Raw genomic sequence first — 23,591 nt, forward strand, 5'->3', positions numbered from 1 at the left:
AAGGACAGATCCTGCCTCAGCTTCTAACCTGGTGGCCTGCTCATGTGTGCCATGCAAGAGGAGGCAGCAGGCAACGGCTCAGGTGCTTGGGTCCCCACCTCTCAGCGAGGAGATCTGGATGAAATTCCTGGCTCCTGCCTGCCTCCCGGAACAGCCCTGGCTGCTGTGGGCATTTGAAGGAGTCAACGAACAGATGGGAGCTCTCCCTCTCCATCTCAATGCCTCTCAAACAAAAAAATAAAGGAGTGCTCTGCCCCTCCACCAGCTTTCCTATAGGCTCTGCCAGGCAGAGCTCTGGGGAAATGGCCAGTATGCCCAGCCAGCAGGTGGCAGAGTTGGGATTTGACCCAGCCAGTGGCTGCAGTGTCCATCTGCTGTGTGAGCTGTCTGGAAACTGCAGCCCACACCTGAGGGGCAAAGGGGGCCAGGGTAGGGGTAGATTTGGTGTGTGTGGGGGTTGTTGCTGAATTGGCCACTGACTGCTGCTAGTGCCCGAGCACGCAGGAGAGCTGTGGTGCACCTTGTGGAGGACGCAGTGCTCGGCCAGCTCTGCTGTGAGCTCAGGGCAGCCAAGTCAGCCAGGTGTGTCAGCTGATGTGTCTGAAGAGAGACATGTGGTACGAGGCTCACAGGGACCCCACGCCACCCTTTCCCAGGAGCCTAGCTCCATGCCGGTGGTGACTTTGTGGGGCACAGCACCTGGACAGGAAGCATGCAGGAATTAGAAGTGCTCCCAAAGCTGAGTGCTCGACTCTTACTGCCCCATTATTGTGCTGTTTGGTGCCTGCACTTTAGCTTCACAAAGGCATGGGGACACACACAGGGCTGCGGCATCCCCTGGCATCCCCTGGGTCTTGGCAGTGGCCTTCCAATCCTCGAGAACCATTTCTAAAGGCAGCTTTCCTATGGCGTCTCCCCTTGACGGTCCCTGTCGCCCAGAGTCCAGGGAAGGCAGAAGCTCTCGGCCAAGGCCATGCCCCTGCCTGCCCGTTCCTGTCAGCCAGCAGCCACCAGGAAGTAGCCCGTATCCCATCTGGGTACCCCACCCGCATCTCTTCTTTCCATCCCAGCTCTTTCCAGCATCCTCTCCACTTCCATGCCTTCAGCTTTTTGTTGTTGTTCTTTTCTTTTTAAAGATTTATTTTACAGAGAAAGGAGAGACAGAAAAAGAACCATTACATCCACTAGTTCACTTTCCAAGTGGCCATAAATGGCAAGAGCTGATCCAAAATCAGGAGCTTCTTCTGGGTCTCCCACATGGGTGCAGGGTCCCAAGGCTTTGGGCCGTCCTCGACTGCTTTCCCAGGCCACAGGCAGGGAGCTGGATGGGCAGTGGGGCAGCTGGGACAGGAGCTGGCGCTGCAGGTAGAGGCTTGGCTTACTGTACCACCCCCTTCCACTTTATCCAACCCGATTTTTGCCTTGAGTGTCCACTGAAAACTTCTAGTCCTGCCAAGTCCAGTGTCACTGTTCACGTCCTGCCCCCCTTCACTGGCTTCTGTGCTTGGGCTCTTTTTGGGGTGAGTGGTACATAGTCTCCTGTGCTCCACTGCATGCAGCACCATGCCATGACTTGGAACACCACCCGCCCTGGCTCCTGATTGTCTGCGGGGTCTGGACTGCCCCATGCAGCTGCCTGCTTGACAGCCTGCCCTGTAGTTCCAGTGGGAACCTTGGGTTCAGGATGGGAAGACATGAACTTGAGCTGCAGGCCTGTTTTTTTCTGCATCTTCCCACCTTGCTCCTCTGGGCTGCCATCCTCACTGTTGCCTAGCCCATCCCCCTCCCTCAGAGCTATCTGTGAGCAGGTGGCCACTGATGCTCATTCGTGTGGCCTTTGCCTCAGCACCCCAGACCTGCATTCCCAGTGTCCTCCAGCTGGATGGTGCCTTCACTCCCCCATCCCACCCTGCTCAGGCCTACCCCCAGTCTGTCCTACACACAGCAGTGACCCTGTGAGGGCCAAGTCCCCAGTGACTTGCCCCACCCTTGGAACAAAGTAGCAGCTACAGTGGCCTGCGCCCTCCCTGGTGCCAGACCACCTTCATTCCTGGGTTACAGCTTGGATGCCCTGCCTTCAGGGAGCCTTCCCTCTGCCCCTGGGGTCCTGGCACCTGTCACACAGTCGCCACCTCATGCCACCCCAGCACCCACACCCTGCACAGAGCCTTAACTCCATGAAGATTGGACCTTGCTCATATTCCCTGGTACCTGCGCAGAGCCACTCTGCCACTGTCTCCCTGTGGTTGCGAATTCGGGTGACTAAGTGCCCACGGGGAAGTTCTAACAGTGTTTACAGCTCATTGTAAACACCCTCCATACCCACCGCCCAGGACGCACCGTGGTGATGCTACGTTTACTTCTCTGTTTTCAGGAGCAGGTGTGCGGGAGGGAGAGGACCCCCGGATTCCTCAGCGGGAGCTAGGCTAGCCCTGTCCGGTTCCTGGCCAGCTCTTTCTCTGCCTCCCCTCCGGTAGGTACTGTGTGTTTACTGTCCAGCAGACTTGGCTCCGGTGAGCTACAATCACACATGTTAACAGATTGCAGTAAAGCATGTGCTTTGGAAAACCGGCCTGCCACAGGCCCTGGGAGGCTGCTTGTGTAAAAGGTACTGGGCAGGTCTAAGTGCTGAACCCGTGGGAATCCCAAAGCCAGCACTGGTGGCCAGGGATGGTGGGGAGCAGGACTCAGTGGGGTGCACTCCATACATTGCCTGGACACTGATCCAGGCTTTGGGTGTGGGCAGGGTAGGGCCATGTGAGTAGCAGGATGGTGAGCTGCCACCAGCACAGCTGAAAGGGAGCAGCTGGGCATGGTGATGGCCTTGGTGAGGGGGCACTAGATTGATGTCGCCAGCCAGGTGGATGATGGGACATTGCCTCAGGGCGGGCTGACACACCCTTTGGGCTGAGCTGTGTGGTTGGGCTGATGGCAATGGACCACAGGCATGAAGGGGTAATGGAGCCAGGCTGTGCTCTGGAAGGATGAGTCAGAAGTAGGAGTCTCTTCAGGAGGTCTGGCTGTCAGGGGTAAGGGGGTCTCTGCAGAGTTGAGGAGGAGGAGTGGGGGAAAAGGGGCCAGAGGTGGGCTTTTCCCAGATGGGCTGCCGCTGGGGGATGGCAAGGGCTCAGTCCTGGGAGTGCAGGGCTGAGGGGATTGGCCTGGGGCAAAGAGGAAGCAGGGCAGCGAGGTGACTGCGCTCAGCAGACTTTCCACACATTGGTGGGGTTCAGAGGGTGCATAGCTGTGGCCTCCAGGGACGCCCTGCCTCCAGGGAGTCTTCACTCTACCCCTGGGGCCAGTCGGCATGCACGCTGACTACCCTGACCACTGTCCCATCTCCCTCCATCACAGCATGCCACAGTAGGAAACAGTTCATGTTAAGCATGTTTGGTTGGCACACTGGCTCTGGGCACTGTCTGGGCTTGTGGAACAATTGGCAGGGGCTGGAGGAGACACGCGCCAGCGCAGAGAGCCTTCTGAGCCGCCGGGTGGGAGACGGGAGCCAGCAAGCATTCTAGCCTGAGTCAGTGACCGGGGGGAGCACACACAGTGCTTCCTGCCCGTCCCTGGGCCGCCTTGCCGGGAGCCTGAGCTTTGGAAGGTAACAGCCTTCTGACAGACTCTGCCCCTGCAGCAGGAGTTAGGCTCCCATGGGGTGACCCGAAGGGGGGGAGGAGGGCCCCTGGATGAAAAGGTCCCCTTGGGTTCTTCCAGGTGTCAGAACCTGGACTGGCAGACACGAGCAGACTTGTTCTTCCACTTGATAAGTGTGTCACAGTCCGACGCTGTTGGGACAGATGGAAAAATGCTATGTAGGGCACACGGCAGCCTACCAGGCACTCAGGGAGGGCTCCATGGGGCCGTCTGGCACCGGCAGACTGACATGAACCCACAGCACTGCTGGGGGAATTATTCGTGTGCACTTCCTGTTGGAGTAGCTCACTGGTAAAACCGCAGAGTTCATCAAGGGTGACAGGTGCCTCGCAGCAGCAGCAACGGAAAAGGTACTGGGCTCCTCTGCCCAACCTGAGCTGCAAAGGAGTGGGGGGTGGGTGCTAGATGACACCCTTCGCCTCGCCAGCCACTTCCATACACACTGCGGCCGGGAGATGTGGTACGCCCTGGGCAAACTCGGGCGTGGTCAGCCAGGGCCTCTCCTTCCAGCCCTTTACCGGTTCTGACCCCCTCACGCCCTGCTCCACCTACGCACCTCCCACGTGGCCAAGAAGAGATGCTGGCATCCTCCGAGGCGAACCCCAGGAACCCCAGAGCTGTGCCGCACTCAGACCCACCTCAGGCGGAGCTGCCATGGCCCTGCTCTGCTGGCTGCTTGTCAGGGAAAACCCAGCTTGGGGTCTGTGGTGGCAGCCCGGGCTCAGGACTCAGGCTTGCCTCGTCCCCCCATGCACCACTGCGGAACCGGAATTGCTGTGCATCCGGGGGCGATGCACACTGCCAGGCCCGAGGAGGGTCCCAGTGAGGGGCAGGGACCCCCTCTTTAGGACCACAGATACCTTCCCTCCCCTCCTGGAGGTCACGTGGCCCGCCGCACCCCACGAGGCGGGTCACGTGGTGGCGCGCGCCGTTGCCTTGGCAGCCACTGCAGCGGCCTGGCCTGCGGGGGCGGGGCCGGCGCAGGCGGGGCCCGGGGGGACCCTGCGGGCCGGGCGGAAGGAGGGAGGGGGCCGCGCTCAGCGCCCCGGCCACAAGGCCACACGGCCGCGGAGCCACCCCACGGCCGCCTGCAGGGAGCCAGGGCCGCTCCGGTGAGTGCTAGCAGAGGGTGCGCGCCCACCCTCGGAGCGGAGGATTCGGGGAGGGGAAGCGCGGGGGTTGAAGGAAACAATCCACACGCAGTTAAGGTGGAATTGGAGCAAGGACCCTTGGCTGAGGGGATGGTGACTTCTCTCAGGAGCCGCCTCAAGATGGGCGGAAGGAGAAGAGGCTGGCTGCTGGGCAGGGTGATGGGGGTTGGACCAGGTAATCCTTGGTGGGGGATCCCTGGCGGGATGCCACCGAGAGGACTGGAGGCTGGGGGGTCCACCTGCGGTCCCTAGGGCTGCCTCAGAGGTGCGGGCGGACCCCCCCCCGCCCCCCGCCCCCCCTCCCCCCTGTGTGATGAGCCACTCGCTGTTGCCTGTGCCCCAGATGTTTAGAGGAAGTCAGACTCGGAAACCTGCCGGTGGAAACCCTCGGCAGGCCTGTATGTGTGGGCCGGCGCCCTGCCCGGCAGGCCACACACAGTGGCCCCGGGGCAGCCGGCTGGCCAGGGGCACATCTTTGGCACAGGTGCCACCTGGCAGAGATGTGGGTTCCATGGTGCCCTTCAGGCCCCAGCATTAGCTGCAGTGTGGGGGTCAGCCACTGCTCCCCAATAGGGCTCGGACCCAGGCCCCGCCCCGGCTGTGAATCCCATCCTGGAGGAAGTGGCTTCTTTATCTTCATTCCTGCCACCCCATCCCATCCTTAGACATCTACTGGGCCCTGGCCACTATGGGAGGCTGTCCTCAGACCTCCAGTTTCAGGTTGGCACCTGGCCTGGCTCCCTGCTGGTCTCTGAGCCACTCTCTCTGTCACCCCATGCATCCCCCGACTGTGGAAGCCACGGGTCCTTCTCTGCATTGGCCTGTGTCCCTTGGCCCAGCAAAACCCATTCTGCTCCCATGCACTCTTTCCTCATGCCTGCCTGGCACTGTGACCCTGTCTCTGAGGGGCTTCTATACACAGCTCCCCATGCCCTCTGGAATGCCATGGTGGCCATCCTACACCTGTGCCTGCAACTAGCTGCCTTTCTGCCCCTTGGGTTCCTCCACGTGGGTAGCCGCAGGCCTTTGAGGGTGATCTCGGCTCACCTAGTCTTCCCCAACTCTGTCCCTTATAGTACCTGCCCCCCTTCTGCCCTGGCCCATCACTGCAGCGCTCAGCTCCCCAGCTGCCAGTTGCCCCTTTGTCACTGTCCTCACTGGGCAGCGTCCATCTCAGGTGCCCCGTCCTGGGAGCCAGATGCCATGGAGACCCAGAAGGAGCCTCTGTCTGCCACATGCTGCCTCAGGTCTCTGTGATCCCTGCAGGCCCAGCTCCATCACACACCCAGGGAGAAGAGGGAGAATTAAGTGTCTTTCCTCCTTGGTGATGTTTCCAGTCATTTGGCACTAACCAGCTGACAGATTAGCTGTGTTTCTGTGACGTTTCTCCAAGGGCGGTTCCCGTGATGCAGTGTTTGCTGGCTGCAGGCGTGGGTGGGGAGATGCATCCAGGCACCCAAGTTGGCAGCCCTGGCGACTCTGTGGCCTGGCTGAGAGATCAGATAGTGCGTTGAGCTTCCCACCTACAGCATCCAGCGTCCTGTCTGGCCCTTCCAGAGTGGGCACCTCCCAGCTGCTGTCTTTAGCTACCCACTCACCCCCAGCCTTACTCCTTGGCACCAGAAACACCCAGTTAATCAGAAGCAGTGCCTCAAGTGGGCTCCCAGGGGACCCCTGAGGCCAAATGAACTGCAAGGTGCCTGTGCCTTTGGGCAGCTCTGTGGGTTAATTAGTCCTGAAGTGTGGCCACCCAGGCTGGCTCTGGGGGTCATAGGATGTGGCCCATCCCCACATGCATTGGTGGAGATGTAGGTCTGAATTCTCCCAAGTCCTGCTGACAATTGGTCAGTGCCGTTATCCACCCAGGTGTCTGCCAGCAGAGGACCCAGGAACCCCAAGCCCTTAGTCCCCTCAAGTGGACACATGCCAGTTGGTGGGTTTCCTTTCTGATTTTCTTTCTTTTTTTTTTTAAGATTTATTTATTTATTTATTGGAAAGTCAGATATACAGAGAGGAGGAGAGACAGAGAGGAAGATCTTCCATCCAATGATTCACTCCCCAAGTGAGCACAACAGCTGATGCTATGCTGGTCCAAAGCCAGGAGCCAGGAACTTCTTCCGGGTATCCCACACGGGTGCAGGGTCCCAAGGCTTTGGGCCATCCTCCACTGCTTTCCCAGGCCACAAGTAGGGAGCTGGATGGGAAGTGGAGCTGCCGGGATTAGAACCGGCACCCATATGGGATCCCGGTGTGTTCAAGGTGAGGACTTTAGCCGCTAAGCCATGCCGCCGGGCCCTCCTTTCTCATTTTCAACAGGTTTCCACTGCAGCTGACAAGGGGCTGGGCCTGAGTTGCATAAACTCAAGTGCTTAGCAGGAACTGTGCAGATTAGAATCTATGGGGCTGGAGCAGCTCTTTGCAAACGCCTGGGGCACGACCTGGGCCAGTGGTCCTGTGGGAAGCACTGCCCCCTTTCTGGAGAAGATCAGCATGAAATTTGGGGCTATGCTGTGAGTCATATGTTGGTTTTGTACCGTGAAGATCATCCCTCCAGCCCGCTCCTCCTGCAGGCAGGGCGGGCCTGAGGATTCCACTACACTCCCGCAGCCTCCCTGAGCAGCAGGTGGCAGATGCAAGATGGGCACAGGGAGAGCTTGGGGCCCACGGAAGGGAGCCATGCCACCTGTGACCCAGCCGTGTGCATAGCAGACCCCGCCTGCCCAAGGCCAGGTGGGCTGGATCCCCCTTCAGGCTGTCTGAACATGTCTCCCTCCCCTCACAGCCTGGCTCCCACCATGAGCGCTGAGCTCAGCGTGCCTGCGGACCCCTCCACCCCGGCCTGCTCTGAGCCCGGCCACAAGGGCATGGATTACCGGGACTGGGTCCGCCGCAGCTACCTGGAACTGGTCACCTCCAACCACCACTCAGTGCAGGCACTGTCCTGGAGGAAGCTGTACCTGAGCAGGGCCAAGTTGAAGGCCTCCAGCCGGACCTCAGCCCTCCTCTCTGGCTTTGCCATGGTGAGTACAGGAGCTGCCCTGCCAGCCATGCCAGCCCCATGACTGGTGTGCACTTCAGGGATGATCTTAGAAGACAGCTTTGTTCCTAAGAGGCTGGTGGGAGGGACCCCCGGGGCTCCAAGGCCCAGCGAGCCTCACTCTGCTCGGCCAGGAGCATGGGAGGGCCTACAGCTACCTGATCTCAGGGACACCCCATGTTTGGAATTTTGAGGGGTTTGAGCAGGAAATGAGGGGTCAGCTGGGATTAGTGGCCCTGCAGGGTGGCAGACTGGCATACCTGGCTGGCCCCCTAACTCCTGCCTTCCCTCTATGCTGTCCCCCAGGACAAGAGGCAGTGTGGGCCAGGGTTTATCTCCACATCCCTGGGTAGGAGGTGCAGGTGTCAGGACCGCCACTCCACCCTGGGATGGCGTGTTCAGAGGGGCCACACGGGCTTGCCTCTGCACCCTCATAGCACAGGTAGTGCAATTTAGGGACAGAGGCCACACCCTTGGGGCCCTCAGATCCTGCTGCGTCACCGGGATTGGCCGCCCTCAGAAAAATGAGGTTCTCTGTGGTCAGAGGGCAAGCCAGGACCGGCCGCATAAGCTGGAGGGCGGTGCATTTGCCTTTAGGTCTGTAGTTGAAAGCAAAGGCTTTTTTGTTTTAAATGTGATTACCACTGCATATAATCATGTGGTGCGTGACTTTGGTTCCACCTGTGGTCTGCACCATGTTCAAACGAACAGGGTGGGAGTTGAGCCCAGCAGCTAAGGCCCTAGTCCACGCCTGTGTCCCCTCCCAGAATCCTCAGGGGAGCCAAGGCCTGGTCCCAGCGTGGTCTTCTGACTGCAGCTCCCTGGCAGCAGCCATGACCAACCACACGGGAAGCCTCCCCCCCCCCCCCGCCTCAGAGGTCCTGCTTCCTGGGGCCCTCTGGCCCAGCCCTGCCCATCGTGGGCATGTGGGAGTGAACCAGGGGCTAGGGGCCCGCACTATCTCAGGTAAATAAATAAAATGGAACCTAAAAACCACAACAATGTTTTCCCCAGCAGCCTATTATATATATATTTAAATGTTTTTATTTTATTGGAAAGGCAGATTGTCAAAGAGAAGGAGAGACAGAACAAGATCTTCCTTCCATCCTTTGGTTCACTCCCCAAATGGCTTCAGTAGTCTGAGATGATCTGAAGCCAGGAGGCAGGAACTTCCTCTGGGTCTCCCACACAGATGCAGGGTCCTGAGGCTCTGGGCTGTCCTCAGCTGCTTTCTCAGGCCACAAGCAGGGAGCTGGAAGGAAAGTGGAGCAACCAGGACACAAACTGGTGCCCACATGGGATCCTGGTGCTTGAAAGGTGAGGATTTAGCTGCTGAGCCGTTGCACTGCACCCTGTCCAGGCTTATTCTTTCTTTTTTTTTCAATTGGAAAGGCAGATATACAGCAGAGAGGAGGAGAGAAACAGAAGATCTTCCATCCGATGGTTTGCTACCCAAGCGGCCGCAACAGCTGGAACTGAGCCAATCTGAAGCCAGGAGCCTCTTCCAGGTCTTCCACACGGGTGCAGGGTCCCAAGGCTTTGGGCTGTCCCCCACTGTTTTCATAGGCCACAAACAGGGAGCTGGATGGGAAGTGGAGCTTCCAGGATTAGAACCAGCATCCATAGGGATCCCGGTGTGTTCAAGGTGAGGACTTTAGCCAACATGCTATCGTGCCAGGCCCTCTTTTCTTTCCCGTGTTACTGGTGTATCCTTGGCACCAGCAGCTTGGAGAAGTCCCAGACCTCTTGCCCTCTTCTAGAAGCCAGCATATCTGCACCTGCTGTGTGAACAGTCCTTTGCCAACTCAGGTGTCATTCAGTCTGTGAATGGGGAACATTAGTGACAGATGCACATCATCAGACTGCTGCAGGCAAGGCTGCCAGCTGCAGCACCAGCATCCAACACAGGTCTCCTGTTCAAGTCTCGGCTGCTCCACTTCTCATCCAGCTCCCTGCTAATAACCTGGGAAAGCAACAGAGGCTGGCCCAAGGGCTTGGGGCCCTGTACCCCCATGGGAGACCTGGAAAAAGTTCCTGGCTCCTGGCTTCGGCCTGCTCCAACCTCAGCTTTTGCTGCCATTTGGGGAGAGAGCCAGCAGATGGATGGGAGATCCATCTCCAACTCTGTCTTTCAAATAAATGGTAAATACGTATTGACAAAAGGAAACCACTGCTGCGTGCTTGCAGGACTTTGGTCAGAGCATAGCCAGCCAGCTTGCCCTGCCGGGCCCCTCTTTGTGTCAGCTGGACAGTGAGTGTGGGCGCCAGCCCAGGGCACCACCCACCCCAGATCCTTCCCTTGCCACAGCAGCACAGTTCCTCCAGGGCCACCGGTCTGCGTGGGCACAGGCACACCCACCATCTGGCTGTGTGCCTCTACAGGCTCTCGCGTCCCTGCCTCTTGCCTTGTAATCCCAAAGTGCTGAGTAGCTGACAGCACCTTGCCTCGGGCCCCATCCATGGTGTGCCAGCCGGCACTGCAGGGCCCCGTGGGATCCGTGGAAGGACACCCACCCTTAGCCAGTGTCAGGCAGCTGCTCTTTGCTTTCTGCTGTTTTAGAGATTGAAATATTTATATGAAAGAGCAGAAGGGAGGAGCTTAGATAGTGAATGTGCTGGTTCCTCTTACAGATAGCTGCAGCAACAACCAGGGCTGGGCCATGTCCAGCTCCCCGACGTGGGTGGCAGCGGCCCAGACATGCGGGCTCTCATCTGCTGCCTCCCCAGGCAGAGGACAGGGAGCTGGATTGGAAGCAGATCTGCCAGGACTGAAACCAGTGCCATGTTATGGGGAGGCCGGCATCACAACGGGCAGCCTAGCCCACTGTGCTGCGAACATGACGCACCTGTGTGTTCTTGGCTTTTCTCTAAGGCCCCAGCCCTTATGGCTGCTGAGCTGTTTCTGGGGCTCTGGTCCCCCAAGAACACGATGTGCTTTGCCATTCACCAGTTTGGTCAGCAGCCCAGGCAAGGTGCGGGGCTGGGTCCCTCCCTCCCAGGAGGGTAATTGCTGAAGGAAGTTGTGAAGGAGTCACTTTGTCACTGACTCCTATTTTTTTAAGTAGATGGCAGCTTGTTCTATTCTAAATTTTTATGTATTTGAAAGGCAGAAAGAGACCAGAGCTCTCTCATCTGCTGTTTCACTCCCTAAATGCCTGCAACATCCAGGGCTACACCCTGCACAGGGAGGGGCGGTGGGCCAACAGGGAGCAGCAAGGCTTCTGCTGGGAGCCCGGGACCCACTCCAAGCCCCCTGAGAGTGGGACAAGGACCAAGTGCCTGGCCCCAGGTACACACTGGCAGAGAGCTGGCAGGCAGGTGCAGGCAGAATAGGGACTTGAACACAGGTACTCCGAGTTGGGGACACAGCAGCCTACACAGCGTTAACTGCTACGTTCAACACACACCCCTTCCTCAGTTTTTGTACAAAATCAGGGATGGGGCCCAATACGATAGCATATTGGCTAAAGTCCTTGCCTTGAACACACTGGGATCCCATATGGGCACCAGTTGTAATCCCAATAGCCCCGCTTCCCATCCAGCTCCCTGCTTGTGGCTTGGGAAAGCAGTGGGGGACAGCCCAAAGCCTTGGGACCCTGCACCCGTGTGGGAGACTCAGAAGAAATTCCTGGCTCCTGGCTTCAGATTGACTCAGCTCTAGCCATTGTGGCCACTTGTGGAGTGAATCAGTGGACAGAGATTCTTCCTTTGTCTCTCCTCCTCTCTGTATATCTGCCTTTCCAATAAAAATAAATATTCTTTTTTAAAAACCAGGGATGGGTCAGATCTGTTAGGCAAAAAAACAGTGGTAGAAATCCTCTACCTTCTTTTACAAAACAAAACAAAAAACTATTTAAGGATTAGAGAGAAAGAGAAATGAGAGAAGTTCTGTGTGCTGGTTCGCTCCCTACATGCCTGCAGTGGCCAGTATGGGACCGTGGGTGAAGTGGGAGCCAGGAGCACAGGTCAGGTTTGCCAGGTGGGTGGCAGGGACCCAAGGACTGGAGCCACTCCTGGCCTCCCGGGACCTGCTGGCGGGGGCCAGGGTCGGAGGTCAGAGGTAGTCCCATTCTCCCGCGTGGCCATGGCCCGATGCAGTGCGAGGCTGAGCAGCCGGCCTCTCCTGCGCCCTTGCTCGACCATTCTGGATCCTACCTTACGAGCACTAGGCAGTGGCTGCTGGAACATTCATGGGCCTGGTGTAGGCCCTCGTGGGGACAATCCCCGGTGCCAGGGTGGGGTGGTGGATTGGGAGGGCGCCATTGGGTTGATGAGAGGGTGGGATGTGGAGAGCCTGGGAGGGCTGGACGGAAATGTCTCATCTGCTGCAGCAGCCAGAGGCTGGGCTGAGGCCAGGAACCCCGAACTCCATCCTGGTCTCCGTGTGGGGAGACCACATCCCTGAGCCGTTAACCTGTTGCCCCCTAGGATGCACTCTGGGAGTACAGTGCAGAGTGGGACCAGAAGCACCCAGAAAGGAATGGTCTCCCATGTGAGTGCAGGGTCTCAAACCCTTGGGCCATCCTCTGCTGCGTCCGCAGCCCATTAGCAGGGAGCTGGATCACACGTGGAGTAGCCAGAACTCAAACCAGTACCCATTCAGTATACTGGCACTGCAGGCCGAAGTTTAACCTATTGCATCACAATGCTCACCCCTGAAACATTTGAACAGCCAGGGACTGGCAAGGTGGTACAATAGGCAAAGCTGGCAGCCCTCATCCCAATATCCCATGAGAATGCCAGGTTTGAGTCTTGCTGCTTCCCTGCCCCAGCTCCCTGCTTATGTGCCTGGAAGGTAGCAGGTCCCCTAGCACCCATGTGGGAGACCAGGTTCGAGCTCTTGTCTCCTGGCTTCGGCCTGGCCCTAACCTGGTTGAAGTGGCCACTTGGAATGTGAACTAGCAGGGGGACATTCTGTTTCTTTCCTCCCTCCCTGTTGCTATGCCTTTCAAATAAACACATCTTCTTAAAAAAAAAAAAGTAGTACCCTCTTGAGGCTTCAGCCCAGCCCAGCCCCTCTGTCCTGCAGGTGGCCATGGTGGAGGTGCAGCTGGAGACACAGTACCAGTACCCACGGCCGCTGCTCATCGCCTTCAGCGCCTGCACCACGGTGCTGGTGGCTGTGCACCTGTTCGCGCTGCTCATCAGCACCTGCATCCTGCCCAACGTGGAGGCCGTGAGTAACATCCACAACCTCAATTCCATCAGCGAGTCCCCGCACGAACGCATGCACCCCTACATTGAGCTGGCCTGGGGCTTCTCCACCGTGCTCGGCATCCTGCTCTTCCTGGCTGAGGTGGTGCTGCTGTGCTGGATCAAGTTCCTGCCTGTGGACGCGCGGCCCCAGGCCGGCCCCCTGCCGGGCCCCGGTGGCCACACTGGCTGGCAGGCGGCTCTGGTGTCCACCATCATCATGGTGCCTGTGGGCCTCATCTTCGTGGTCTTCACCATGCACTTCTACCGCTCGCTGGTGCGCCACAAGACAGAGCGCCACAACCGCGAGATCGAGGAACTGCACAAGCTCAAGGTGCAGCTGGACGGGCACGAACGCAGCCTGCAGGTGGTGTGACTGCTGGCAGGGCCCCGCCAGGCAGCCCAGGACCACAGCTGGCCTCCCACCCGAATACTGTGATCACCTGGTGCTGCCCTGGCAAAAGTGGAACTCCGGCAAGGTGCGAGACTGTGGCCAGTGCGCTCGGGCTGAATCAGGAGGTTCCAGTTTAGGCAGCTGTAGTTTGAGCCTCGCTCCCAGGTAGGTTTCCTGGCAGCATTGGTCAGGCAAGGGCATTGCAAAGACCCAGGAGCAGGGCTTGAGTGCAGAGGAGCTGCCCCAGCCAGGCTTGGCAGCTGATGGGCAGCGTGTCCAGTGGAACTACAGCAACATGACGGGACACAGGAACAACACGGCATGGTGCTACCCTCCCAGCCCTGGGAAGAGCCAGGTAACCTGGCTGATGGCATGAAGCCAGAGCCTGTATGGCATACGTCAGTGTGGCAAAGCAGCCCGAGGGACTGTCCCCAGGGCCAGGCAGGCATGTCTGGGCATCCACCATCAGATGTCCACCAGACACCTTGGCCACAGGGTGGGAAGGGTCCCACGGTGCAGTGGCTCTGTCTTGACCACACACAGTAGCGCCTGGACTGTGTCAGCCATGGCAAGGACCTGGGGGACCTGTGTGGAGGACCTGGGGCAGTGGGTCAGGGCCCAGGGTCTGTCTTGTGTGACCAGGTCCAGCTCTGCCTTCCCATGCCATGTCCCCTGCAGATATCTGCCAGCCACATGCTGGCTCCTTGCACGTACCTTCCTGATAAGGTGCATCTGAGTTAACGAGCTTGCCCTGCCAAGGCCTGGGCACAGCCAGAGCCTGGTGGGAGATGCGGGAGCCACCTGGCAAGTGGAGGTGGGGAGGAGCAGAGGGCAGCAAACCACAGCCTTCATAGTTGCTTCCTGGAGTCTAGCCTGGGTTAACAGTGTGCCAAGGTGCAGCAGGCCGAGGAAGGCCACAAGGAAAAGCTGCTGGCACTGTCAGAGCGTGCACCCTGCTACACTCACACGCCCTAGAAGGCATGGGTTTGTCTTTTAGAAACGGCCAAGTCAGAAGGCCGGCAGTGGACAGACCATGGAGGACCATCTGTGGCCACTGCCTGCACCAGCCATTCACACGACCCCTGTTGATCCCACAGGGTGGGCCTCTGAAACACCGGCCCTGGATGGAGCTGAATAAATTAGTGAAAGATACTTGGGGTTCTTTATGCTACTGGGACGCCACCAGGGCAGGGCAGGGCACGTGTGGCAGCCACTGGCCCTCCCCCTGGTGCGTGAGCCCATCACCTGTCGCTGCCCTGGTGGGGTGACGCAGGCTTCTCCCCAGCAGGGGCAGGTGGGCTCAGATGGGCTGTGAGCTGCCAGCATCAGCCCCCCCCACCGAGGGAATGGAGACACCCCTGGTGCAGGGCACAGCCAACAACACAGAACTGGAGCAGTAGCCACATGTGGGCAGTCCATCCGACACACTCAGAAGGTCCTGGAGGCCTCCGGGAGGGAAGGCACTCAAGCTCGGGTCCCTGTGGTCATGGGGCCAGTGTCCAGGCTGTCTACATGGCAGCCACCTCTAGGGCCACAAGGAAGCCCCTGCTGTGCCAGAGAGGAGCTGTCCGGCACGTCCAGCCTAGAGATTCCCAGGGGTCAGTGCACAAAGCAGCAGTTCCCATGGTATGGAGTGTGGGGTGCAGGGATACGGGGTGGCCTAGAGGCCTGGGGCTGCTACAGACCACAGTGACTCCCTCCACGTGTCCTGCAGGTCGCCGAGGGGCCAGTCGGCCCTACCTTGGCACAGCATTTCAACTGCTCACCAACCCTCCCCCATCCCGTACCCTATGCAGCAGGGAGAGACCCAGAGCCCTGGGAGCGGCCTGCCTCTGTCCTTAGGGTCCCACAGAGAGGTGGTGTCTGTCACCCAGCCACCAGAAACCCAGGCATCCTTCCCATCGGCAGCCCCCCAGATGCTCCCCACATCAAAGCCCCAAAGCTGGGTTGCAGCAACCCCCAGCCAGATCCCAGCGGCAGAGACCAGGCCCTGATCCCCCAGGGGGTGGTGAGCCCACCCTGGGGGCAGCCACAGGGAGGGCTGGCCAGCCACATCCCTTCAACCTCCCAGGCCTGCCCAGGCAAGCACCCCACAAAGTGGACAGCCTCGCAGTTTCCTGGGAGGGGAGGTTTCTTTTTCACAGCAAGCCGGTGAGGAGGGCGGCCCGACCCAGGCTAAGCTCCACAGTGTCAGCTCCTACAGCAGCTCGTGCGGCAGCAGGGGCGAATCCTGGATCAGGGCACGGAAGGGGCAGAGGAAGTGGAACCAACACTCTGTGAACTCAGGTGAGCACGGCCCTCCCAAACAGCGCTGATGCGGTAGCAGGGTGGCAGCGGCTCACACAGGCCTGCCCTGGAAGGACAGCGCGAGGCCCAGCAGTTCCTGGCCCAGTTCCTGCTGCCGCCCACCGGGCCGGAACTCGGCAGCCAGCTCCCTGAAGGTGGCACACACGCGGCGGGCCTCAATGTGCCTGCGGTGGATGGCGTGCTGCCACTGGTGCCGCGCAGCGCCCGTGAGCACCAGCAGGGAGCGGCGGGGCAGGGCCACGGCCACCTCCACCTCCTGGCACGGCACCGAGCGGCTGGGGGCAATGAGGCTGTCGGTGGGCGCCTCGGGGCCGGCGGCCGGGGCCGGGCCAAGCAGCAGGCTGCCGGGCGCCTCGCGGCACAGGGACAGCACGGTGGCCGAGAGCAGGTTGAGGCTCACCAGGCGCTCGCCCCAGAGCCAGGCGTCGTCCAGGTGCGGGTCTATGGCCGAGCCCCGCTCGGGGCAGTAGTCCAGGTTGCACTGCTCCACCGGCCGGAAGCTCTCCAGGCCCGGGTACAGGCCCATCCTGCGCACCACCTCGCGGCTGTAGTCCGGGAGGCCGCAGAAACCCGCAGGCTTGAGCTTCTGCTTCCGGAAGTTGACCTTGGGGCCGTAGTCCTGCAAGGGGGCGGGGGACAGAAAGGGGGCAGGCGGCTGAGTGTGGCAGAAGTCCCTGAATGGAGGGAGAAGGGCAGGGCTCAGCAAGGGACAGAGGTGGCCCAGGTGACCCAGACCGCGGGGCGAGTGGCCCTCCTGAGGAAGCCGCTGCACTGCAGGGTGGGCAGAAGCCCAGGCAGGCAGAGGTGGGGACAGCTGCTTGGGTCCCAGGACCCTGGAGCTCACTCCTGCTGCAGCAGCACCCCTAGCCTCGGCCCCCTGCCCCTTCCAGTGCTGACTGTGGCCCTTGCCCAGCCGTGGTATGAGTTGGCAGTGTGTGATAATGTGAGGGGCAGCCCAGTGTGTCTCAGGACCAGCCACGAGGGGCAGCAGGAGTGAGGGGCAGAGGTTCTCAGCACCCCCCAACACACACCACCCCCCGCCCCAGAGCGCACCTGTTTCCTGCGTCCCGACTGGGAGAGCTTCCAGGGGTCCCGGTCCATCAGCCGAACCATCTCGGCCTCCTCATCCCGGGTCACGAAGTCTTCAATGAGCGTCACCCCGGGGAAGGGGAAGGCCCAGCCCTCGAAGTCCGAGTCGGTGGCCCCCACGGCCCAGCCGGTGTCTGGGCAGTACAGGAACTGCTGTGTTCTCTGCAGGTGGGAGGTGGGAGTGGGGGGTCACAGGCCGTCTCCCCTCCTCCGGGTCTGGAAGCCCGGACAGTCCTGCCTCTCCATCCCGAGCCAAGTGCCTCCTGAAGGCCAGAGGCGGGCAGCCAGCCAGCCGGCCATGTGCTCGCTGTTGCCATGGCAGCACAGCCTCAGGAAGGCAGAAGGGGAGAGCAGCATCCTCTGCCTGCGCCGAGATGGCTCTTCCGGTTAGTGGTCCGCGCCCATCGCCTCCAGCGTTTGCTTCCAGGGAGCCCCAGGCTGCCCCCTCACCCCAAACCCCACCAGCCTCACGCCCCTCCAAGGATGTCTGGGGGAACCCTACTCTGTCAGATGGATGCTCGCTGGAGCCCCCCCATCCTGCCCAGGAGCCCCCTCTGCTCTGTCACCTGCACCGCCCCTCCCCACAGGCCGCACAGGTTCTCCCCGACTGGGAAGGGAAGAAGCTATGCCTGGCCCTGGACCCCGACTCACTCCGACCCCCGCCGAGGCCTTGAACCGCTCGCTGCGTCTTTTGGGCCCCAGCTCCTGTGCCACGACCCAAGGACCCAAGGTTCTCATGTTGCACCCGAGAGTCACAATGCTGGTCCTCCCTAAAGCTGACCACCCATGCCCCGCATGGAGCCCAGGACACCGCGCCTGGCCACGCCTCCTTGCTCGCACACCTGGGCTGACTTCCCTCTTCCTGACCTCGACACAGCGTCCTCCATGCTCCGGGGGTGTCTAGAGCCCAGGCTGGGGGCTGGGGGCTCACGGTGGCAGTCGCGCCACTTGTGCCCTGCTCATGGGGTGCAGTATTGTCCACCGGCTTCCCAGCCTCCCTTCCTTCATAAAGATCCACATTTGACCTCCAGGCGCGCTCTCCGTCCAGCGGTCAGGCTCTTGCCCCTCACCCGGGACATCACGGCGCCTTCCCCCGGGCGCGCGCACCTGTCCCCAGTCGGGCTTCCATCCCGGATAAATGGTGGCGGCCTCAGCCTCCCCATTACGCAGGGCGGGTTTGAGGGGCGCGGCTCCTCTCCCAGCCCCTACCTGCGGGAAGAGCTGCCAGGGCGGGAACCCACCGCGCTGCCGTTCGCAGATCAGACAGGTCCGGATGCCCTTGCAGCCGCATTCCCGCAGCGGCTCGGGGGCTTCGGCCGCCGCCGCCGCCGCGGTCGCCATCGCGCTGGCCAGGACGCAGGCGCGGAGCCCCGGGGGCCGCCGGGAGTTGTAGTCCGCGCGCTGGGGACACGAGGCTCTCGGCCGCGCTTCCTTCCGGTCGCGGCTGCCTGCGCCGCCTTAGGGAACTCGGTCGGCAACGCCTCCCGGGCTCTGGCTTTCTGGCTACCCCGGGAGCGTCATGGCGCCCCTCTCGACGCGCCTTCTCTTGCAGCGTGGAAGACCCAAGAGCGACCGACTGGGGAGGATCCGGAGCCTGGAGTGAGAAGGGGACCGAGGGCGGGTGGAGGCTGGTCGGGCCGAGGCTGTGGCCGCCGGAGGCGGGCCGGGTCCCCTGCTTGCCCTGGGTCGGGGTCTGCGAGCCGGAGGCGCCGGTTAGCTCCCCTGCTCCCGGGCGGAGGCGCTGGGCGGCCGTTCCCGCCAAACGGTTCCCGCGGCAGGGATGCGCGCGGCCGCAGCCCCGGAGAAAGCGGGCTGCGAGGGTTACTGTTTTGGTTGGAGCCACCTGTTGGGGCTCGCTAGAGCCCCTCGGGACATGGCGGGGAGACCCGTCCTGGAGCAGGGGGACAGCCCCGGGGAGCGCCATGTCGGCTGCGAGCTTAACGTACTGGGTGGGGAAGCTGTGCGCGCCCGAGCCAACGCCGCCTGCCCCCCGCCTTCCGCAGCCTGTCCGGGCTGCAGCTGCTCACCGAGCACCTAGACCCCAGGCTGCTGAGCCGCCTGCAGCAGCTGCAGGAGCTCGATCTGACCGACAACCAGCTGGAGACGCTGCCGCCCGAGCTGGGCCTGGTGCACCTGCGCGTGCTGCGCTGCGCCAACAACCAGCTGACCGACATCACGGCCTTCTGCCAGTTCCCGCTTCTGGAGGAGCTCTACGTGGAGGGCAACCCTTTCCTGACGGTGTGTAGAGGGGAAAAGCCCCCGGGGGGGACGCCCCCTCCCACCTCTCCCTATCCCCCCACCCCCGGCTGAGCAGGCTGCAGCCTCCTGAGAACGCCCTTCTGTCCGCCGCCCACCCAGGTCAGTGACAACTTCAAAGTGTGCTTTCTCCTGCCCACACTTCGCAAGCTCAATGGCAAGGACACCTCCTCGACTTGCACTCAGGTGCAGAGCCTGAACCGCGAGCTGACCAACAGGGTGAGGCTGGGGACCCTGGTGGGTGGCAGGCGGCCGTGTGCACGCTGCAGCTAACAGGGCTGCGGGCAGGGGGCAGCTGCCAGTAGGCAGTGGATAAAGTGGCCACACCTGGGAGGGCCCAGCCCGGTTCTGCCTTCATTTGGTCCCTCCCGCCCCAGGTCACAGCTCACTGGGAGAAGTTCAAGGAGACCCTGGGCCCAGGCAAGGAGACCAAGAAGGTACAGGCTGACTTTGTGAAGTCTGCGGTCAGGGATGTCCGCTACGGGCCCCAGTCCCTCAGCGCCTTCACCCAGTGGCGGGTACGTCCTCCCTTCTCCGAGCTGGCCCCTGGCCCAGTCTCCTTGCTGGCTCGCATGGCGTGCGGCTGCCCCACACAGGGCTGTGGGCACTGGGGTGGGACAGGGAAGACGGCCCTGTTGGTTGGTGTGTGGCTTTGGGAGCTTCTTGGTGACCTCCCCCTCCAACACCAGGTGCGGATCATCTCCGAGGACCTGGTGGCCGCCTGGGGGGCACAGGGGGACAGCGTCCCAGAAAAGCCCCCACAAGCTGCAGCTGCTGGCAAGGCCAAGGTACATGTGTCCAGCACACGGGAGGTCTCCAGAACCCCGGCCCTTCCTGCCGTGGAGAGATACGGAAAGGGGGTCAGCTCTGTCCCCCTGCAACCTTGAGCCATCCTTCGGCTCCTGCACCCATGGGAGAGCACAGGCCACCCTGCCACAGGCAGGCACTCCTGGGTCACCAGGCCCCCTCCGTAGGCCAAGCTGACGGCCTTGAAGCGGCCAGATGACGTCCCAGCAGGCCCGCCTACCCCCAAGCGGGTACGCGCCTCCCAGTCTGCCCAGAGGGAGGGAAGCCCCGCAGGTTCGGACAGCGAGGTATGCTGGACAAGGGATCAGAGTCGGGAGCAGGGTGGGGCACAGGAGCCAGGGCCTGGTGGGGATGGAGGATGGAGAGCGAGACAGTGGGGGAGGAGGGAGGAGGAAGGCCCTGGAGGGGGACAGTCCCTGATGCCCTCTGCCCCTGCAGCCTGCCCTGAAGCTGGAGCCGCTGCACTTCCTGCAGTGCCACAGCAAGAACAACAGTCCTGGAGACCTGCAGACCCAGCTGTGGGCCTGCGCCTTCGAGCCGGCCCCAGAGGACGGTGCGTCCAGGGCGCGAGTGGTGCTGGGATGTATGCTTTTTATTATTGCTGACTGTCCCGATGCTGCCAGCAACCCCTGCTGAGGCCAGGCCAGGGACCCTGCAGCTCTCCTGCAGGAAATGTAGGGCCCAGTCACATGGGCTGCCACCCCAGGGTGTGCCTTAGCAGGAAGCTGGCCTCAGGATCAGAGCTGGGACTTGAACCCAGGTGCCCCAACTATGGGTTTCTTTAACTGTCAGACCCGGACACCTGTCCCAGAACACGGTTCTTTTGACTAGGAGGGTATACTGCCCAGTGAGGGGACAGAATTGAGAACGTGGCCTCAGGCCAGGAGGGCATCGGAGGCGGGAGCTGCCAGAGGTTTCCGCTCAGCTTGAGCCCCTCGCCACAGGGCCCTCAGGGGCCATGTCCCAGACCGTGGCCACCTGCGGCGGGGAGGCCGTGTGCGTGATGGACTGCCAGACGGGCATCGTGCTGCACAAGTACAAGGTGCCAGGCGAGGTGAGCGCCAGGCCCAGCCCTGCAGAGCAGACGGGTGCCCTGGAATGGAGGGTGCGGGCTGGGTCACAGCAGGCCCCTCTGCTTCCAGCCTTAGAATGTGTGTGGTCCTCCCCGTGGCCGAGCCCCTGTGACCCTCCCCTGTTGTGCCCTGCTCCCCAGGAGTTCTTCTCAGTGGCCTGGACAACCTTGACAGTGGTCACACAGGCAGGCCATAAGAAGCGCTGGAGTGTGCTGGCGGCCGCGGGCCTGCGGGGCCTGGTGCGGCTGCTACACGTGCGTGCCGGCTTTTGCTGCGGGGTCATCCGGGCCCACAAGAAGGCCATCGCTACACTCTGCTTCAGCCCAACTCACGAGAGCCACCTCTTCAGTAAGGCCCGCTCTGCCCTGGTGCCCCGCCCATCTCCCCTGCAGGCTGGGCAGGGCTTCGGCCTGTTCTGGGGTCACCCAGTTCTGTCAGTGATCTGGGCAGACACCCCCGACCCTCCAGGGTGGTTACCCCACAAGGTAGCTTGTGGTACTGGCAGTGGTACCAGTGTGGGGCTGCAGCAGGCCTTGGGGCTGACTGCCAGACAGCGGAGGGCCACCTATCCTTTTGTCTCCTCCCTCAGCCGCTTCCTATGACAAACGGATTATCCTCTGGGACATCGGGGCTCTTGACGATAACCAAGACTTCCAGGCGAGGTGACGCTGGGGGCAGCAGGGTTGGGGAAAGGAGCACCCCCTCCCCTGCAGACGCACAGCTTAACACTGTCCCCTGCCCTGGCCACAGGCAGCTGCTCACACTGGACGCCACCTCCATTCCCCTGCGCCTGTGCCCTGTCGCTTCGTGCCCGGATAACCACCTGCTGGCCGGCTGTGAAGGAGGCTGTTGCTGCTGGGACGTGCGGTTAGACCAGCCCCAGAAGCGGCGGTGAGGATTGCAGGGGGAGGGGGAGAGAGCCAGGCAAAGGTGGGCCCATCAGGCCATACAACCACCTCACTTATTTTTTAAAGATTTTTTTTTTTATTGGAAAGTCATATAAAGAGAGGAGGAAAGGCAGAAATAACTTCATCCACTGGCTTACTCCCCAGTGGCTGCAATGGCTGAGGCAGAGCTGATCCAAAACCAGGAGCTTCCTCCATGGTCTCCCACGCGGGTGCAGGGTCTCAGGTCCTTGGGCCGTCTTCGACTGCTTTCCCAGGCCAGAAGCAGGGAGCTGAATGGGAAGTGGGGCAGCCAGTGGTCATGGGTTACTGACACCTTAGATGGAAGTTTAACCTATTAGGCCATAGTGCTAGTTCAGGTCCCCCTGTAGAGCAGCAGCGTGACCCCATGTCCTGGCATAATGTCCCCATCTGCATAGCACAGGCCATGACCAACATCTGAGAATTGGGAGGTTCGCAGAGCCTTGGGTGCCTCTGTCCCCTGAAATCCTGGAAACCCCGCCTGGCAGGCAGAGTCTCTAGGGGAAGGATAACGCGGGGTCGGGTGAGGTGGGGGGCTGTCCCCTTTGAGCAGGGGGACTTGTGGTGCAGAGTTTTGTGCCCGACCGTTGCCTCCCTGCCTGGGGTCAGCAAGTCTGCCAGGTACAAAAGGGCACAGCCTGTGTCCAGGACTGGTGGGCAGGACCCCAGTTGCTGGCAGGCAGCAGGCCCACAGGGGCAACGTGGCCTCTGCTTGCTCCCTGTCCACCCGCCAGCCCCACGCAGCTGTAACCTGACACATGCTCAGCTCTCCCCCAGGCCTGGGTTGAGAGGACTGGGCACCAACGTCTCCCTCTGCGGCCCCTTCCCCAGCGCCTGCGAGGTGGAGTTCGTGTTCTCCAAGGGCGCAGAGGCCTCAAGCCGGAGAGTAGATGGGCTGGCCTTCGTGAATGAAGATGTCGTGGGTGAGTGGGCTGGGTGCGTGCCTCCCTGGGAGGTGGGGGCTTGGCTTGTGGGGCCAGCCAGCCTGGGCACGCCTGTCCTTCCTCTCAGTCTCCAAGGGGAACAGCCTGGGCACCATCTGCCTATGGAGTTGGAGCCAGACGTGGAGCACCAGGGGCAGCCGCTCGGCAGTGCCCGTGGTGGTCCTGGCCTGGCTGCAGTGGTCATCAACCAGCCTGGCCTACTTCTCACTCAGCACCTGCCCAGGTGAGCCTGCCCCCCCCCCCCATGGCTGGGTGCCCTGCTCTGGCCTCGCTGATGTGCCCTGTGTCACTGCAGAGAAGGGGCTGGTGTTCTGTGGGGACGAGGAGGGCAGTGTGTGGCTCTATGACATCGGGCACCTCCTGAAGCAGCCGCCTGCACAGCCAGCAGCCCCGCAAGCCCCGAGCCAGGTACGGTGCAGCCGCCTCTGCACGGCCCCGGCTGGGAGGAGGGGACACCGCAGTGCACTCAGCCCCGTCTCTCCCGGCCAGATCCTCAAGTGGCCCCAGCCCTGGGCGCAGGGGCAGGCAGTGAGCAAGACCATGGTGAACGCGGTGGTGGCCGACCCCACCTTCAGCTACCTCACAGCTCTGACGGACTCCAACATCGTGGCCATCTGGAGGAGGTGCTAGTCTCCACAGCGCACCAGCCACAGCCATACAACCTAACTTATTGAGCATTTGGGCCAACTGGGGGGGGGGGTCTTTTTATGCCTATTTTTGTTATTAAATTCTTCCCTGTGGAGAGGCCTGAGGGAGG

General features: G+C 61.3%; 3 protein-coding genes across 5 annotated transcripts; 2 read left to right on the forward strand and 1 right to left on the reverse strand.

Annotated features, from left to right (window-relative positions):
• Nucleotides 1-815: 815 nt before the first annotated feature.
• On the forward strand, nucleotides 816-14,582 carry LOC121167984 (protein orai-2). Of its 2 annotated transcripts, none has more exons than XM_040997720.1 (3): nucleotides 816-824; nucleotides 7,586-7,828; nucleotides 12,875-14,582. In XM_040997720.1, exons 2-3 carry the CDS (start codon nucleotides 7,604-7,606, stop codon nucleotides 13,412-13,414), a joined length of 765 nt encoding a protein of 254 aa, XP_040853654.1. In that variant the 5' UTR covers nucleotides 816-824; nucleotides 7,586-7,603; the 3' UTR covers nucleotides 13,415-14,582. The 2 variants fall into 2 exon arrangements, with proteins under 2 accessions (XP_040853654.1, XP_040853653.1); XM_040997719.1 differs by lacking the exon at nucleotides 816-824 and adding an exon at nucleotides 4,693-4,769 and having other exon boundaries at nucleotides 7,591-7,828.
• A 318-nt stretch (nucleotides 14,583-14,900) lies between these two features.
• LOC121167985 (alpha-ketoglutarate-dependent dioxygenase alkB homolog 4) lies at nucleotides 14,901-18,141 on the reverse strand. The gene is made up of 3 exons (XM_040997721.1): nucleotides 18,070-18,141; nucleotides 16,793-16,990; nucleotides 14,901-16,358 (listed from the first exon to the last, which is right to left on the reverse strand). The coding sequence occupies exons 2-3, from the start codon at nucleotides 16,850-16,852 to the stop codon at nucleotides 15,771-15,773; spliced, it is 648 nt and encodes a 215-aa protein (XP_040853655.1). The 5' UTR covers nucleotides 16,853-16,990; nucleotides 18,070-18,141; the 3' UTR covers nucleotides 14,901-15,770.
• Nucleotides 18,142-18,280: 139 nt separating this feature from the next.
• On the forward strand, nucleotides 18,281-23,576 carry LOC121167997 (leucine-rich repeat and WD repeat-containing protein 1-like). 2 transcript variants are annotated; one of them, XM_040997744.1, is made up of 15 exons: nucleotides 18,281-18,427; nucleotides 18,832-19,066; nucleotides 19,187-19,303; nucleotides 19,462-19,602; nucleotides 19,774-19,872; nucleotides 20,059-20,178; nucleotides 20,330-20,444; nucleotides 20,836-20,945; nucleotides 21,105-21,312; nucleotides 21,554-21,626; nucleotides 21,715-21,855; nucleotides 22,722-22,813; nucleotides 22,902-23,057; nucleotides 23,130-23,242; nucleotides 23,324-23,576. In XM_040997744.1, the coding sequence occupies exons 1-15, from the start codon at nucleotides 18,348-18,350 to the stop codon at nucleotides 23,462-23,464; spliced, it is 1,941 nt and encodes a 646-aa protein (XP_040853678.1). In that variant the 5' UTR covers nucleotides 18,281-18,347; the 3' UTR covers nucleotides 23,465-23,576. The 2 variants fall into 2 exon arrangements, with proteins under 2 accessions (XP_040853678.1, XP_040853679.1); XM_040997745.1 differs by having other exon boundaries at nucleotides 20,845-20,945.
• Nucleotides 23,577-23,591: the final 15 nt, after the last annotated feature.

This window comes from Ochotona curzoniae, unplaced genomic scaffold (genome assembly GCF_017591425.1).
Source record: "Ochotona curzoniae isolate NIBS_2020 unplaced genomic scaffold, NIBS_Ocur_1.0 patch437, whole genome shotgun sequence".
In the NCBI taxonomy this organism is placed as follows: Eukaryota; Metazoa; Chordata; class Mammalia; order Lagomorpha; family Ochotonidae; genus Ochotona; species Ochotona curzoniae.